Source organism: Brachycentrus maculatus, unplaced genomic scaffold (assembly GCF_059751285.1).
Source record: "Brachycentrus maculatus isolate JH-2025_06_01 unplaced genomic scaffold, ASM5975128v1 h1tg000117l, whole genome shotgun sequence".
Taxonomy (NCBI): Eukaryota; Metazoa; Arthropoda; class Insecta; order Trichoptera; family Brachycentridae; genus Brachycentrus; species Brachycentrus maculatus.
In genome coordinates this window covers 1,862,217-1,880,231 of record NW_028280870.1, presented here as the reverse complement: position 1 = coordinate 1,880,231, position 18,015 = coordinate 1,862,217, and the positions used below count along the sequence as shown (strand labels likewise).

At 33.5% G+C, this 18,015-nt stretch overlaps 2 protein-coding genes across 3 annotated transcripts; one reads left to right on the top strand and one right to left on the bottom strand.

Moving 5' to 3' along the window:
• Positions 1-30: 30 nt before the first annotated feature.
• LOC148309824 (gamma-glutamylcyclotransferase-like) lies at positions 31-4,786 on the bottom strand. The gene is made up of 4 exons (XM_088259515.1): positions 4,559-4,786; positions 2,367-2,491; positions 1,227-1,360; positions 31-882 (listed from the first exon to the last, which is right to left on the bottom strand). The coding sequence occupies exons 2-4, from the start codon at positions 2,478-2,480 to the stop codon at positions 594-596; spliced, it is 537 nt and encodes a 178-aa protein (XP_088115641.1). The 5' UTR covers positions 2,481-2,491; positions 4,559-4,786; the 3' UTR covers positions 31-593.
• A 2,328-nt stretch (positions 4,787-7,114) lies between these two features.
• Positions 7,115-17,740, top strand: LOC148309823 (apolipophorins-like). Of its 2 annotated transcripts, none has more exons than XM_088259511.1 (12): positions 7,115-7,213; positions 7,859-8,073; positions 9,576-9,818; positions 9,933-10,117; positions 11,821-11,996; positions 12,932-13,148; positions 13,513-13,675; positions 14,509-14,672; positions 14,906-15,032; positions 15,308-15,421; positions 16,058-16,169; positions 16,638-17,740. In XM_088259511.1, exons 1-12 carry the CDS (start codon positions 7,162-7,164, stop codon positions 17,627-17,629), a joined length of 2,760 nt encoding a protein of 919 aa, XP_088115637.1. In that variant the 5' UTR covers positions 7,115-7,161; the 3' UTR covers positions 17,630-17,740. The 2 variants fall into 2 exon arrangements, with proteins under 2 accessions (XP_088115637.1, XP_088115636.1); XM_088259510.1 differs by having other exon boundaries at positions 13,507-13,675.
• The last annotated feature ends 275 nt before the right edge of the window (positions 17,741-18,015 follow it).

Genomic DNA, 18,015 nt, shown 5'->3' with positions numbered 1-18,015 from the left:
CCTTTTTAAGACTATAATAATAATATGGGCTTTTCTGGCAGCGAACAAATTTATTTTTAAAACATATTACTTGGATAAGGGTACATACATAATATTTCCAATGAGTAATTTAAATTGCTACTTTGAAATAGAATTAGGGTTTTCATTTTTGTACCCTAAGATTAAATGAAAGTAATAATAATTAACTATATTTGATAACCGAACAACTTATCTAACTTGTGAGTCAATCTGGTAATCTTGTCTGAACAGCTTTTAAATTCTTATGTAAAAAATCTATCAACCAAAAACAAATTATGAAAAATATGTACATGTAAAATATTTGGGTAGTTAGACACAATTATATGAAAAATATAACAAAATATAAAGAAACCATGTATTGAAATGAAAAGTTTTAGTAAAAATTGAGTGTTTGGTTGTAAGATATAAATATTGTTCAATTAAAATAATTTAGAATTTGGTACAGAAATCACAATGTATATAGTGAACAGGTGTGTAATATGAAAAGAATTGTTGACTACCTATTTATAGTAGTTTGAGAACTCTATAATATATCTCACATAGATGAGTTTTATCACAGGAAACAAAACAATAAATTAAATAACATTTAGCAAGTGCCCGATCTGCGCTTGACCGTGGTAACCATTGTCTGCAATATTCCGTAGCATATCAAGATAACATTCCGGGAGATTGCTTTCTACTGCTCCATGGATAATTGTTTCCTTATAGAGAAGAGATGGCTTTTCCGATGGGAACAAATCATGTTTTTCTATTATAGCGGGGTCCACATTTCGCTGGTAAACTCTGCACTGCAAAGTTCCTCCAGTAATCAGTTCCACATCAACAGATTTAGGAAAGTATATATTATCTGCTACGCCTTCTTGGCTGAAACAATTTATCGTATTTAAATACTTTATTTAAAAGCTATTAGAAAATAATAGATTATAGGTTAATTATTTAATTAAGTGTAGTTGAAAAATAGTAATTTTATAAACACGGAGACTCCTTGGAGTGCAAGGCGCACAAACGTCTCTAAACAATAAGGACAGGTAAAGGTAAGTTCACACGAGGACTGACTCCTACAAGATGGATAAATCAAATACATTGCCTTCAATTTGACCCATGACCAGAAGGGATGGGAATGGAATTGTGCACCAAGAGAAATCCAAGACCAGGATGCTCCATTACCGTGTAAGACAAGGAAAATAAGAATTGTATAAAACCCTCACTCGTCTAGATCAGCCATATTTTGAATGTCTATTTCCCATATTGCGCCCCAGACTTCGTGATCTAGGTTCGGAATAACTGTGGCCGATGCTCCTCCCCAACGTTGAGAAAAGCCAAAGAATTCCAATTTGTAATTCTAAAACAAAGCCATCAGTTTTAATATAAATACCATAGATATGTTCTCACCAATTGGGGAATAACTAGCTGTCAAATCACAATTTACTTTGGATACATTTATATTGTTTGGCAAATTTTTCTTGTTTTAACCCTTCCCTTATGGTGCTAAAAACTTCATGTATTTTGTACACCATCTGAAAATGTGATTTAAAAACGGGAAAAATGTAAATATTCCTAAATGTTGCTTTTATTGAGAATAATTGAAGTTGAAATGCATGAAATCAATTTTGTAATGTTAAGTCTGGTAAATACCTAAATAAGAGAAAAAAAATACATCGCAATTGTCGCCGAAGCTGGCGCAGCGATACGACCACCCTGAACGACGACTTTTGCGCTACTAAAATGAGATTGTCATTGTACGTAAAGTGCGGCACGCACGCATACTCTGAGAAACGTTTGTGTATTGGTGATTCTATCCTTGATTTATTTTACAATTTATTTGTTTCTGTCGCTGCAAATGAATTACTTTTTTTTTTTAAATAGTTTTATGTAAGACGTAAAAGTATTATGAAGGAATCCAAAAATTCTGAGCCCGTATCTATTATAATTTATATTGATATTCTCACTTTTAAAGTCAAGTTGTAGTAAATACATATCACCGGGAGGGGAAGATTAACACAATCTGGAGTGTGAAGATTTCACTATACGGTGAATTTTTAAAAGATATAATGATTTGAAAATAAATTCTGATTTTTAGATTTCAAATATCCAGACAATATTGTTTGCGACTGTGTTTATTTTATTAAAAGCTTAACTCCTCAATATATTTGAAAATCCTATGAATATTTTTTGTTACTGATTTTGAATATGTTATTTATTTGTTATGATTTTATTTTTGCCATTTGAGGCATCACAGCACACAAATGAAAAAATTATGCAGATTTAAAATCCTGACATTGAAACCTTTGATTTAGCTCTACTTAGTCTTAATTTTATGTTTGTTTTTTACTAATAAACATACTTACTTTAAGACGGCCAATATTTACTCGTTTAGCAGAAGGGTTTTGAATATGTATCCTTTTTTCAAGCAAATTGCTACCATATGCAAAATAAAAAAAAGATCTTTTGCAATTATTCATATTGGATTTTTCTGTAAATGAAAAATTATTAATTTCATTAATTGATTCGGCAGTCACTTTGTCGTAAAATCTATCCATTTTTAATTAATGTTTTACTTAGTAAATACCACTATTTCTTAAGAAATAGTGGCATTATACAAATTTACTTTGTATTTATTATTTACAAAGTAAAACATTAATTAAAAATGAAAAATAATTAGTTTATGATTTTTGATTAAAATAATTTTAAATATGGAATAATAAATAAACCTTTTGAATCTCATAATATTTATAATTGAATAATATTCATATCAGTTTTTTTCTGCATTGATCTAGTCAGAAATTAAACTTGGAACTATTGTGTGGTTACCAAACGGGCCACCTATTACTTTACGGAGGCGTTGAATCGTTGGATTGACAGGGAGTGAACTTTATGATTAATTTTATGAGGGCAAAGTGATCAATCATGCGCTCCGAATTCTAGGATCTAGGAGAGAAAATGGCTCAGGGTGTAAGATATTACTGCTATATGAGAAAGAAAATGTGGAAAAAATAATCGTCTGGAAAAAGAGAATAGTGCCTAGGAGCTAGGGCATATACCCTATAGGCTAGAGCATGGGTGGCCCACATTTTCAGTAGCTGGGCCCGATTTTAGAAATGAGATTTCTTTCTGGGCCATTTTTCAAACAAAATTTCTTTTATTATTCAAAGCAAAAATGAAATCTATTGTTTTTTTTTTAATTAGCAAAAATGTCAATCAAACATATTAATAAGATAAGAGTTGGGCAATACAAAAAATTAAAATTGAAAATTTGTGAGACATCTGATTTTGTTTGTCAGAAATAAGTGCATTAATGTTGATACGTTAACGATTGATGTTGTTGCTACACGCTAACAGTTTTCCAAATGATCGTCAGTGTATCTTGCTCTCATTTGAAATTTAATATGCTTCATTCGACAAGTATCGTGGCTACTGTATAACTAGGTTTCACGTAGCATTTTGACTTTGAGTCGCTCTAGCACTCAAAAGTAAAAGTAAAAGAGGGCCACAAGTAGACACCCGCGGCCTGCGGGTTGGCCACCCTTGGTCTAGAGGTAACTTTACGGAGGCAAAAGATATAAGTAAATAAGTAATTTAACAAATTCTAACAAGAAGCACATAACCTGATTATGATTATGTGACACCTACAAAAATGATTGATAAAATGAATATTAAAGAATATACATATAGGCAGTGATGTGCTGCTATGGGTTCGGTTGCTCAGATAATTTGGGTTCGGAAAGGTGGTTGTTAAAATAGAAATATATATTTTTGCTATACTATTTCCGAGATGGGGTTTTTGCACAATCACAATAATTACTTGATTTGAAATGGATAACGTAAAAACTTACGGCCGTTCAGTGTACTATTTTATTTGCATATATAGATCTATCTATAATGTATAAAGGTAAGTAAGTGACACACGCAGTAATAGTTTTGGCTAACCCCCGAGTCAAGGAGTAGACATGACCATAGGCTTTTGATAAAGTTACACACTTCCTCATACATGCGATCCCATTCGCTGGCTTAGTGTGTCCATCATAAGTACTCGTACTTTGATATTCGGTATTTCAACTGAATATTATGCCGAATGCCAAATAAACCAAATACGAATGGTTACCGAAAATTGCTGTACGTTTTTTTTGCATTTTTGGATTGTGGATTTTGGATTGGAAGTGGATTCTGCTAAGTCCAAAAATGCAAAAAAACATACTACAAAAAAATGTCCCTTACTGTGTTTTAAGTTTGGACAGCCGTAGTGTTTACCAAGGCGTGAGCCAGTTGCTAAAATTTTAATAGCACATCACTGCCTATAAGTATGCATATTTTAATAAATTGTTTATATTTACAATTATTTAACCAATTAATGAGGATTTAGTTTTTCGTAGCGTTATTTACTATTTATATTCCTTCATCATTTAAATAAAAACAAAAAAGTTTTGAATCATTAATCAAACATTATACATAAATGAGGTTATCAGTTATGACCCCCGAATTTCCGGTATTTATGAAGTGGAGACCAAATTAAGTAAAATGAAAATAAAAAGTAATATCTTACCTAATCGGAATTAATTGAGAGGCTCGGATTCGACACCATGTATTTGATTATTAAAAAAAAAACTACCATCGACTGGTTCAAATTGAAGTGTAATCACAAGCGCAAAACATCACACTACATTATAGTATTATCTCGACCCCTTCCAAAATGCTTTCTGCAAATCATTAACTAATCTACGGGCATTACGGTTGTTAAGGTTATGTTCCCTTGTTTACCATAACAGAATTTGACATTTATTTGACAGCTGCGCTATGACGTAAGAGTATTATAATTACAATGTTCTATGCGTTCTATAATAGGTATATATTATTATTTTTGTTTCAATGTAGGTACTTTAGTATTGAATGTTATTTACACTTTTCGATTTTTTTCTCTTCCGAAGATTATTAAGTATTTTTTATCTTCATAAAATGTAAACGACGACTATATGTGAATGTGGACACTACACATTTTTGAAAAAGGTTCACTTATGTTATGAACGAAATAATTTTCTTAAAAAATGTTATCAAAATTTATTACTGAAAGATTTAAATAAACTTGTGTTGTTTGAAAATCACACACTATGCATTTAACTTCATGTGTGCCATTTATTAAATATTTCTTTTCTAACTAAAATTTTCTTAAAATTATCAATAATTTATTCTCTTCCGATACTATTCTTTTCTTTTCACCCCTATCTGTACCTAACAGTGCATAGAGCACCGCATGGTATTGCCTCGGTGTCAACTTGATCCTGATTGAAATAAACCCATGGTGATGAATTATTCCAGCTTCTTGGATAGAGGAGTGCAATATATTTGACGGGATACAGTCACATATTTGGTATCACATTTTGGTTTGGTCCAAGGAATCACATTAAAAATCTCTGATATTTATTTTGACCCCATTAAGAATCGAATACAAGAACTCAAGAAAGGTAGCCAAATGCACTACCCACTTTACTCGGGGGCATTTATACAAACCCACTATGCACATAGGGTAGAGACTCACTTGAAAGATAAGTACTGTCTGATTGACGTTTGTTTATCTGTGGAAGGAAATGAATCTTTATGTGATGCAAAAATTTATATTCATATTAGGTAACTTGAAATCATAACAGCATATATTATAATAGTGCTGTTCAGTTAAATGGTACGTGTGGTTGCCAACTTAAAATATAGTTTAAGTACACATATAAATAGTATTGACTACCATCTATTTACCCTCATCTGCACCCAATAGTGCATAGGGCACTGCATGAAACTGATGCAATTTTTATTTGATCGTTAATTATATGAAGCCAAGGTAAACAGTATTAAGGTGGAGACTGACCGGAGCATTTCGTCGTAACATAACGTCGTAACATCGCTCGCGGCGAAACTATGGATGGAGCGCTCTGCTCGCTGTACTTACTGCCTGAATGCTCGCATCGTAACGTGTTACGTTACGACGAAATGCTCCGGTCAGTCTCCACCTTTAGGGCGCTTGTGGTACGGAATTTTACTGTCCAGCAGTCTGATTTTTTAAAAAAAAGGGGCTACGACATTTAGCGTGATCGAGTTCATGCGCACCGTGATCGTTCACCGATCGAGCGCACCGATCCGTAGAAAAACGGGCAAGTGCACAAGCCAAACATCACTTTTTTCATGCTAACCAGACTGCCGGACAGTAAAATTCCGTGTAGTGCACAAGCGCTCTTACGCTTCAGACCAGTCCAGGGTAATACTAAATAAATATTAGAGTGAAAAACACATATATTTATTTTGATCCACCTGGGTATCAAACTTATATCCGCTTCCGTAGTGTAGCCTCAGCACGCTCGGCTACCGTTCTGGAGGTCTCGGGTTCGATTCCCAGGGGGGTGTCAAATAAATATAAGTGTTTTTTCACTCTAATATTTATTCAATATTACCCTGGACTGGTACCTGAAGCGGAGGGCTGATCACCTTTCCTTCGTGTGTTAACGATCAACATAACACTGCGTTTATATGATGCAGTGCCCTATGCACCACCGGGTGCGGATGAGGGTTTGAAGAAGAGTATCAAACTTTTGATCTCCAGTAGCGTAGCCGAATGCAGTAACCACTACAATATGGAGGTGGACAAATCGTGCATAGAACACTGCAACTCACTGATGCATCATGTTCATTCTCACTTAGACAAAGTCAATTACAGGAAATATATAAAATCAGTTTGTTATTAAATGTAATTATTAAGGAATAAATGGTAGAAATACATTCATCAATAAAAATAAGTGAACCTATGTAGATGACCTTTTATTTATTCATAAGTATCTACATATTATGTGTAACATATAATTTGTTAAACAATAGAAAGGACACCTAATGAAAGATAACAAGTAAAAGTGATTTTAACTTTAAAAATCCTTATCTGTTACACACCTTGATTTTATTGTTTTCATTTTGACCCCTGCAAAGGTGATGTCGTAGTTCCGCCTACTCATATGTTAAAGTGCCATTATCCAATTTAGAAATAAATTGTTCAATTGGAACACATCTCAGTTTATCTTGGCTTGTTTTGGCTGTATGTGCAAATTGAGTCCAGTTGTGTCCACTTAGAACGACAGTGTTCACCGGCGAGAATACTCCTCCTGACCTCCTGACATGGGGACTCTAAAATTCAAGTTATTCTTGATTTTTGTTATCATAAATGGAGGTAAAGTAAAACATAATATAGTGATAATAGTACAATTACAATCAAACATACATATCACAGTTTTTATCCTATTTGAATGTATAATAATATTTACATTTTATTCATATCTTAAAGATGAAGAAGTTTTTACTTGAAATGAGAATATGGGTATTTGCAGAGGTTACGAAATATCATTGGCTTGTTTAAGTGATCACTTTATACTTTGTGTAACTCCCACCAGTTGAGTGGTGTTGACTCACAATTGACAACCACATTACTGCAGTTGTCAATTTATCAAATTTCGGAATATTGTAGCAATTCAAAACATCAATTGTATTGTTTATGTAAATCTTCATCTGCGACATATATGGTTGAAATTAGTAAATTGGCAGAAATATTTTATTTAATGCATTTCAAATTATAATTATAAACTATTTTACCTGAAAATATTAATTAGATTTTTTTCCAAACATTCGGATTTGGGCGTTAATTATTGTTAAATGTTGGTTTTGGTTTTGGTAACAAGTCTTAATACATTTATATTCCAGTACAAATTACAAATATTTCAAATGGTGATTTGAATATTGAAGTAAAAAGAAAATAGCAAAAGGTTAATTTTCATGTGAACACGGAATACACATAGCCTAATTGTGTATAGTTTTTCAGGTGTCAACGGTGAAGAATTTTCTTGTTCCGGAACATGTGACTCCTCGGAGAAGAGCTCTTTTAAGGTTGGGCACACATACGTGTACAGATATACTATTGATGCTGTAACGCGTGCTAATATATCTGATAATGGAAACCTTAACCGTAATATTGGACTTACCTTTGCATCAGATATAGAAGTATATGTTCTATCTCCGTGCGATTTGATTATGAAGGTATGGACAAATCACAAGTCTAAGTTTTATTATTTTTTCTTCTTATTACTGCATTGTACTAGTCCACATTGAAGGTTGACTAACATCGCAGTTATCTTCACCCTATCAGCAACCGCTTTTTATTTATTTATTTTTATAACAAACATATGAAAATTTTGAAATGGCATATGTCTGGGTTTTCCTGTACCGAAGGCATATTTAAAATACATTAAGGTCCAGCTGATCTGCTTAATGCTGTATTAGTATTTTGAGGTAGTATTAGTTTTCCTAAAATTGTGAATGATTAAAATATTTTTTAGTAACTTGCATGCAGTATCACGGCACATTTAGTATCATTATCCGTGTGCTTAGAACTCTTAATAACTCCTTGGTGCTTAATGCTGTTTCAGTATTTTGAGGTAGTATTAGTTTTCCAAAAATTGTGAATGATTAAATTGTTTTTTAGTAACTTGCATGCAGTATCACGGCACATTTAGTATCATTATCCGTGTGCTTAGAACTCTTAATAACTCCTTGGTGCGAAGTAGACTCGAGAGTGGTTCGATGATTTGGGGACCACATGAGCTTAAGTACTCTCTTATGGTAGAAAAAAAAAAATCTCATGTATCTCTACATGAGAGAGTATGGCTATTATCTTTGGCTCTACCCGACCGACTTTCTCCAGGGTATGCTTGGCTACAATAGTTTAGAGACTAGAAGGAATGTGTATTTGATTACGAATTTTTATAGATTGTTTCACATTGACCAACCTGTCAATGGTTATGACTGTAGGAAGAGCTACCGCTATGTTGAACATTATATTTATCTGTTACATGTGTCTGGAGGAGTTTTCTAAAGCGGGATTCTTCTACATCTTTAAGTCTTCTTGCTTACTTTTAATATATACGCCTTAAATATTGTTTGTTATATACATATATTAATTTTTTTGTTGAATAAAATTGAAATTGAAATTGAAAATTGAAATTACATTATGCGTTAAGATACCAAGTACTTACATGCTAAGATGACGCTTTTTAATATTGTTTCATTTAGCACTGTATTTATTGGAAGTTATTCTCCGCGGTAAGTGGGTCGTACTGTATTTGTTTAATAGAATGTTTAAATGAAAATGAAGGGAAATAGAATGAATTAAAAAAAATTGTTAATGTTGTATTATATTAAAGAATAAATTGTAAATGTTACTTGTATTTGATAAATTGTAGATTTTAGGAAATATGGTTTAGTATATTTTTATTTACTTTGTAATATTGAAAAATTAGGGAAATGTTAAAAAAAGTATTTATCAGTTACTGATGACCTGATGTATTTCCTTTCTTCTAACCTTCATTTGCAATTACTCATAGCTTTTTTATGAAGAGTTTGGTAATTTTTTGACTTTAAGGAAGTAGGTTATAGAGCTTTATTGCATAATATTCAAGTTTCTGTTGTGCTAAAATGTTGTATTATTGATTTGTTTCTGCATTTTTATTCCACGAGTGTAAATTATGTAAATATGTTTTAAGGTTGAAAACACCAATTTACAAAGTGTTACTAATGGAACAGTAAAGAAAGAAGGTGATGAAGCTGAATTAGGGAACCTTTCTGAAGCTTTGAGCAAAAATAGCATCCACATACATTACAGAAACGGTTCCATCCCAGAAATATGCTCGGGAAGTTCAGATCCATCATGGATCCTCAATATAAAGCGCGGAATTGTATCCCTCCTGCAGTACAACTCTAAAAATGAGAACCACACCAAAGTAGAGGTAAGCAAAACTTCACAGTTAGCTTTTTCATTTAGGATGTGTATCATTCAAAGTGCGTAATAAGTATTTCATTGAATGGAATTGGGTGTCAATCAATCTTCTATTACATTGCAGACGGATATCTCGGGTACATGTGAGTATCAGTATACTTCGGGAGAGACAGATGGGTGGAGGATAGTGAAGAAGAAAACTAATCTGGGTCGGTGTACCGCTCGTGGAGGACCAAACATTTTTATTGACCTTCATTCTGTACATCCGGATAGCATTGAGAAACCTTTTAACATTTTAGAAATGTTAAAGTAAGAATTTTTTATAATGTTTGGTCGGGATTCAAATTTAAAAAAAACCCAACCTAACCTAACCTAACCTAATTTGATCCATATTAGTACCCGAATAGTGCATGGGTATCTCATCGCATCAATGCGGTGCTACTTAGATAATTTATTATATGAAGCCAAAGTAATGAGTTCTGCGTCTCAGATTTTTGTGTAGTGAAAAAATCCAGGGTGAAAGGAAATTACTGATTTATGGGAAATGAAATGAAGGATGAAAAGTAGCTAGGAAAAGAAGAATAGGAGTAATGGCTTGGGGACTTGAGGTTGCTTTTCCGTAGTTGTACTAATTTGGATGCTTCTAATTTGCCTGTATCCTTTGAGGAAGACTTATTAGACTGTAATGGAATTGGTATATATATATATATATATATATATATATATATATATATATATATATATATATATATATATATATATATATATATATATATATATTTCTTCTTCTCCGTCTTAATCCTCATTGCTGAGGGTTGTGACCCTTGCAGAAGCAATGACTCTTCTCCAGTTATCCCTTGACTGCGCTGCACGTAGCGCTCCAACCACTGAGGTGCCTGCTGCTGCCTTAATTTGATCGGTCCATCGTGTGGGGGATCTTCCTCTCCCTCTCTTTCCCTCCAGGCTACCGATCACAACTAGGCGTTCCAGGCTATCCTCGTTGCCACGCGCAACGTGTCCAAAGAACTGGAGAATCCGTCGGGTACAGATATTGGCCAGAGACAAGCCATCCAAGCGTAGTTCCTGGCGAATGGACTCATTGGTGCGTCTAGCTGTCCATGGAATTCGGAGCATGCGCCTCCAACACCACATTTCGAAGGCATTAATTTTTCTCCTTTCTGCTGCTTTTATAGTCCATGTTTCAGCAGCATAGAGAAAAATGGAGTGGACCAAGCTCCTGACAAGCTTCATCTTGGTGTTGTTACTCACACCCCGGTCTTTCCAAATTTTGTCTAGCTTAGACATGGCACTTTTGGCGATGGCGATACGACGTCTAATCTCTCCTTCACAAGTTCCTTCATTGCTGATTTGAGATCCAAGGAACTGGAACTCGTTTATTATCTCTAAACCTTCCAGTGAGTTCCCGAGATCACCAAACTTCTTAGATCGATCTATGATCATGATCTTGGTCTTGCTTTGGTTAATCTCTAGTCCCAGTGCCTTGCTCTCAATCTCTACTCGTTTAAGGAGATCTACCATCTCTTTTGGGTCTTTGGCCAGAAGTGTTGTGTCGTCCGCATATCGTATATTGGACAGCTTTACGCCACCAATGGACACTCCTCCATTCCATTCGTAGAGAGCCCTGCGCATGATGTATTCCCCATAGATGTTAAACAGGTCAGGGGAGAGTATGCATCCCTGTCTTACACCTTTCTCAGTGGGGAAGCTTGCAGTGTTTATGCCATTGATTCTTACGATTGCCTTACTTTGGGCATAAAGTCCATGGATGAGTTTTATCAAATGGGATGGGACTCCCATCTCCATGAGTACTTTCCACAGATGTTCCCACTTCACGCAGTCGAAAGCTTTTTTGTAATCGATAAAGCATAAAACTGTTGGCGTCAGGAACTCAACATATATATATATATATATATATATATATATATATATATATAATTTTTATATTTTTTATTATTTGTTTTTAAACACTGATTGAATTTGTTCATGCATAGGAGTACACGATATTGTAAATATGTGCTGGGTGACACAGAACAGCCCGTGATGGTCACATGCAAGGAGAGACACAGATTACAACCATTTTATGCAGCCAGAAATATGATGGTTACTAATATTACACAACATTTGGCTTTGGACAGAGTTATCCTTAAAGATAAGCCGGATATCAATGGTAAGATTAATAATGATGGTAAAAAAAAAATGACACCATTCATTCAAAACAATTTTTCAATACTCATTTGTTAGTTAGTTAAGTGAAATTGTTGTATTATTTTTAAATAATTGAACAGTTTTACTTCTGTTTCACTTTTATCTACCCCCCTGCCGAGAATTCAAAAAGGTCATTAAGATTTTTTTTAGATGAACAAATGATAATATGATATTGGAAATGATCCTTTCTTGCTATAATAAAAAAATGCCATGCAAATCGCTTTTACTTTTCATTTTAATGCTTTCAATATCTTTATCGTAATAATTACATTTTATAACCTTCACCACTTTAAATTATATCCCCAAAATTCAACGATAAGTTTGTTAGTAAGCTTAATTTCAGTTGGTATGGCTCAAAATTGCACCACGTATGGGAAATTCAGCTTACAGCTCCAAGCAGTTCCCATCGTCCCATTAATACATTTGAAGAGAAATTCTACTTGTCTAATATATACAAATCAACAACGTATCACAAGATCTTACATACATTATTGAAACTCTAACTGACATCGGGGAATAATATGATTTTTATAAATAATATATAAAATTAATAATACATATATAAAATTTCCCTGTCACATTTTTTGACATACATCGTTGATAGAATTTGTGATAAAAATTGTCTCTCTTGCCAATGCGATTTTCTTTGATAGCCTTTTATTACTTGATTAATAGTACCTTAAAAAAAAACCGTTTGGTAGTCTCCATAATGAAACAGTTGTATTGAAATGGATCGAAACAGTTGCATGTTTTGAAAGGGCTTTTTATTAAACATTTATTTATTTGTAAAATGGAAGCACTTGTAACTGTTTTATAAAAATAAGCCTTAAGTTCAACTCAAAAGATGTCACTATTTTATTCCCATCTATTTACCTTTCTTTTTTAATGTACTTTTAGGTAATCTCAAGAAAGAAAAACTTTCCTTTCAATTTGAGAACAGTTTAAAATCTTTAAGCGTTGAAACCTTCAAAGATCTTATTCAGATATTGACTACATCAGACAAACGTGAAAAAGAATTAGTTCTAAGTTCTATCAACTTTAGAGCACTCGCATACAATGCAACAAAAGAAGAAATGCTGGATTTAGTTAATTCGGTCAGAAGTGGAAATAAGTGGTAAATATTAAAAACACATTACTATAAAAAATAACCATCAATAATTTTATTTTATTATACACATATTACCAATTTGAGATATACAATAATAAGTTTTCACTGAGTTTTCGATACATCTAGACACATTTTATTTTACTTGTGTAATAAAGCATTTGTTAGTTAGGTACATCATGAATTATGCCCCAATCTGTGTCGTTTCTACCTACCTCCAATGTCAATTAATTAATATATATTTTATAAATACTTAGTTTTTAATATCTTTGTGGATAATGGAAGCAGGTAAAATAATATTATTGCACAATACTCCTTTGACCAAATATGATATATTATATTTATTTAGTACTGATAATTTTAAAAGTCCTAGGTCGATCGTAAAGACATTATTTTCGGTGTGGTCGGCTGAAAGTGCCAAGTTTGTATTGGATATGACCAATAGGAAGAACGTTGAGCCTCAATCACTAATTACTTGGCTTTACTTCCTTCCGTTGGTGAGAGATCCTTCTCCGCAACTTCTCATCAATCTTGAGGTAAATAAGGCTGTATACTTATTTAAACTTTTTGGAAAATCACTTAGGAATTGAGATTAGAAGCAATAGGTATATTCCAATCTCTCCCTTGTTTAGTCTCCATCTGTGTCTTGACCGAGAGTCCATGTATTTTGTTTTACAAAAAGTTAATAAAGAGTATAAATGAAAGAGTATATATATTTGGTATTTTTTTTATTATTTGTATAGGTTCTTATCTTCACACTTATTGTGTGAGGATCAAGTAGGACAAGTAGCTGTGGCCAAAAGAGAATATCTCTAAATGTCCCTTTATAATGAGGACACCACAGAAACCGAATGGTAGAAGATCCCTACAGTTTTTATAAAACATAACTAACTGACAAGTTACCTTATAAAAAAATGTCAGTTGCTGTTGGGCTATTATGACATGTGTTGTTAACGGTTATTAGCCTTGTTACTGACTCCATTGCGGCTTACATTTTTTTTTATCATAAAACAGAAACAAAGGATCTTATTATATGAAGTCATATGCCTGCATTGGCTGCCTTAAGTGATCTTTGTCGGTATTATAATAAAATAATTACTCTGTTAAGACATACAATATGTTTTGATACTGTCTTCTGAGTTAAATCCACTTTTGAAAAGTATTTTTAAAAAATATTTCCATTTTTATTATATGTACAAAGCGTCTAGTCCAATATAATATAATAATGCTGATCACCCATCAAAGATTTCTGGTCATTTCTGGCAGCTTTGTGACCATATTTTCACCGCATCCGTAAATTTTACATAGGTACCCACAGGGCACAATGTAATGTTTTAGAGTACCTGGATTATTTTGGATATGTTTGCAGCCTATGTTCGCCAATCCTGACTGGACTGATGCGTCATTCTTGGGTATCTCTGGACTTGTATACACGTATTGTGGCGGGAGAACTAATTGTTCTAATGATCCCGAAGTAGCTCCCCTCGTGAGGCAGTGGGAGGCGCCACTCACCCTTATGACAGAGATTTTACGGTAAATTCTTGTTATTGCTTATATGTTTGTCCGGCTGTGACCAAAAAACCAAATATAGAACACCATGTTTTTATATATAATTTACGATTGAAATAACACTGCTTTATTTAATGTAGTGCTTTGTGATCCTTGACTCCTGATATCGCAAAGAAAAAAAAGGTTCAAGAATACTGTAAAAGTGGGTTTGTCAGAAATTTATCTAACTTAAACAATTAATTTAGGTTTTTTTGTAGATCGAAGAACCGGGGACAAAAGATGCATTCTCTTCCTGTGGATTACTACAGGCTGCTGCTCTCTCTGAAGGCAGTTGGAAATGCGGGATTTACTACACAACTGCAGACTATTATGAACATCATTGAAGTAATGCTATATTTTTTTTTTGCCAGCTGCACCCGCCCATGCGTTACTGTGGCTCAGTATATTACATGGAAAATAAATAAAATAGAAAACACACATTTCTAATATGTTGAATTTTGTGAAGGAAAGGAAATATTAAAAACAAACCATCTCAACACACTTTTCTTAATTTTATCAATAATGCTTTTCTCAGCCAAACTGTAACTGCAAAAATTTCTTTGTATGCCCACCCGACTAAAGAACACATGCATTTAAAAAAAATCTTTATTTTTTTTCAGGAAACACTATTGCCAACAGAAATCAGAACTGCTGCGATTGAATCATTAAGAAGGATGCCAGGAGAAGTCAATACATTAGTTTGCCAAGACATTTTGAATTTGTTTATAAAAACGGTAAGTATTCCAAATTTTAAGACCGATGATTTAGTGAAATGAGCCAGCGAAGACAGTTTGATGCTAATATTTTTTCACTCAGTAGGAATATCAGCTTTCCCATTCCATAGTGTAGTGGTTACCGCACTTGGCTACCATGCTGGAGATCCCTGGTTCGATTCCCGAGGGATCAAAATATAAAGAATTAACTTTTCACTTAAATGATTATTTAATACTTACTAACCTAGACTGCTACCTTAAGTTAAGGACTGATCATTTTGCCTTAATATAATTAACAATTAACTTAACATGGCATCAATTTGATGCAGTGTCCTATGCATCATTGGATGCGGATGAGGGTAAGAAGAAGGAATAACGGATTTAACTTACTCTTAATGTGTATCAACTTCTTTTAGCACCTAGATCTTGAAACTTGGTATTAATAAATTCATGAATCAGTGAATCGTTGAATATTGGTGAATCAATGAATCTGAGATTCAGTTAACCAGTGAGCAAGTCAGCATTAGTGAAAGAGATTCACTCTAAATTAAGATCCAGTCATTCAATGTAAATAAACAGGTCATTAGACTGATCGTTCACAAATGACCAAATAGTATGTATTTATTTATTGAAGTAAATCAATATTGAATTTTCCAGTCTGATGATCCGGAAGTCCGGATAGCAGCATATTTTAAATCTTTGGAATGTCGACCAGCCGACTTGATGGAGAAAATTATATTTTTACTGCAGTTTGGTGAAACCGATGAAGGTAACTTGTTTTAATTTTTGGATAAATAATGTGTTTGAATCAAATAGATAAGTCTTGAGGAATAGCCGTTTGCTTCGAAACTGGTTGACATTATATTTAATTTATAATCAAATACAATAGTGATTATAAAACAAAGTTATGTTGTAACGTAACATTGTGCATCATACATATTTTGCCATTTTTATTTGTTCGATTCATTATAGAGCCAATATAAAACCCTTATGAGAGTGTATGTATTCAAATAAATAAATATAGCACTCTCCTTATCATTCGTTGTTCACTTTGTGTAATACCACTTAAATAACAGTACTTCATGACTACCGGTTTCAGAGTAATCATTCCATAATCGGGTCAGCTGTAGACTATGTATGACCTATGTTATTAGTATAACATAGGTAGTCCGTACCACAAAGTTAACGATGCTTTTAATATACGAAATAAATAAATATAATCTCCATCTATTTTTAGTTACTTCATTTGTGTGGAACCACTTTTCCCAAGAATATGCAGTTTTACCAGAGCCACTTCCAGAGAATGTTACGGAAATACTTCATGACAGCTTCTTCCGCTCCAAATACCAGCTTGACATCGGAAACTCCGCCTCTATAGTGAAGATGACGAAGAGATTCCCCGGAGTGGAAATGATACTAGCTGCTGATAGAAAAATCATCAACAAGAACCATTTACCGTGGACAGTTAATGCCGGAATAGGCATATCTGCGTTCTCTAACAGGACTGACGTATTCGAAATAAATGGACATTTGAGAGATATTGATTCTGCTATACTCGCGTTGTTTGGTCGCAATGATTTGCTCCAAAAGTATAATCCCGATGCCGTTATAGAAGGTAATTCAGAAGAGCATCATGAGAACAATATAGTAACGAATTCCGCCGACACCTCGCAAAAAGACAAGGCATTCGCCAAACAACTAGAAGGTCTTATGTCAATTAAAATATTTGGGAATGAACTTTTTGCTTGGAATATTTCATCAGTTTTCAAACGACTGTCTCAAAATGAGAAACCGTTATCGTTAGACTTGAGGACACTTTTCCCGGAGACTTATAAATCTGGGGAGAAGGAATTATTTAAGAGAGAATGGATAGAAGAATACGCTTTTCCTACGTCAATAGGTTTCCCATTCAAATTTGAATATAGTAACAAAATCCGTTCTCATTTGAAAGGGACTAGTAATGCTGGTTCTAAAGATGTCGGGAAATCAAAGTACAATCTGGAGTTCAAACTGACACCTGGAATTACTTTGAACACATTCGTTGGTATGAGCCTCGATGCACACTTGTTTAAAAAAGGATTGAATTTAACGGCAGATTTCAACTTTAGCAAAGATATAAGAGGAAGTCTACATTTAGAAGGTGGAAAAAGGGGCGATTTTCAAATGTCTATGCCACAGTCTTCGAGTAATGTTTTCAAAATTATTTGGAACGCAGCAGAAATATTTTGATACGTTATGATAATAAATAATAATAATAATAAAAAACCTTTATTTGAACAAATTATAAAAAAAAAACTCATGTATTCCTGTATTATCATTAATAAAGCTTGATATTTCAAATTTGTCCGAATATTTGTTCCCAAATGCTAAATTTTAATCCACACTTCTCCTTCTTCTTCTTTTAACCCATATCCGCATTTTATGGTGTACAGAGCACTAAATCTTATCAAACCAGTATTACCTTGATCATGAATTACATGAAGCAAGGTCGATTTCAGGCTCAAATACTATTAAATAAATATTAGAATGTAAAATCGATTATATTTATTCTGAGCCCTTCATGAATCGAACCTGAGGGCTTCAGCACGGCAGCTAAACGCCCTATCCACTACCCC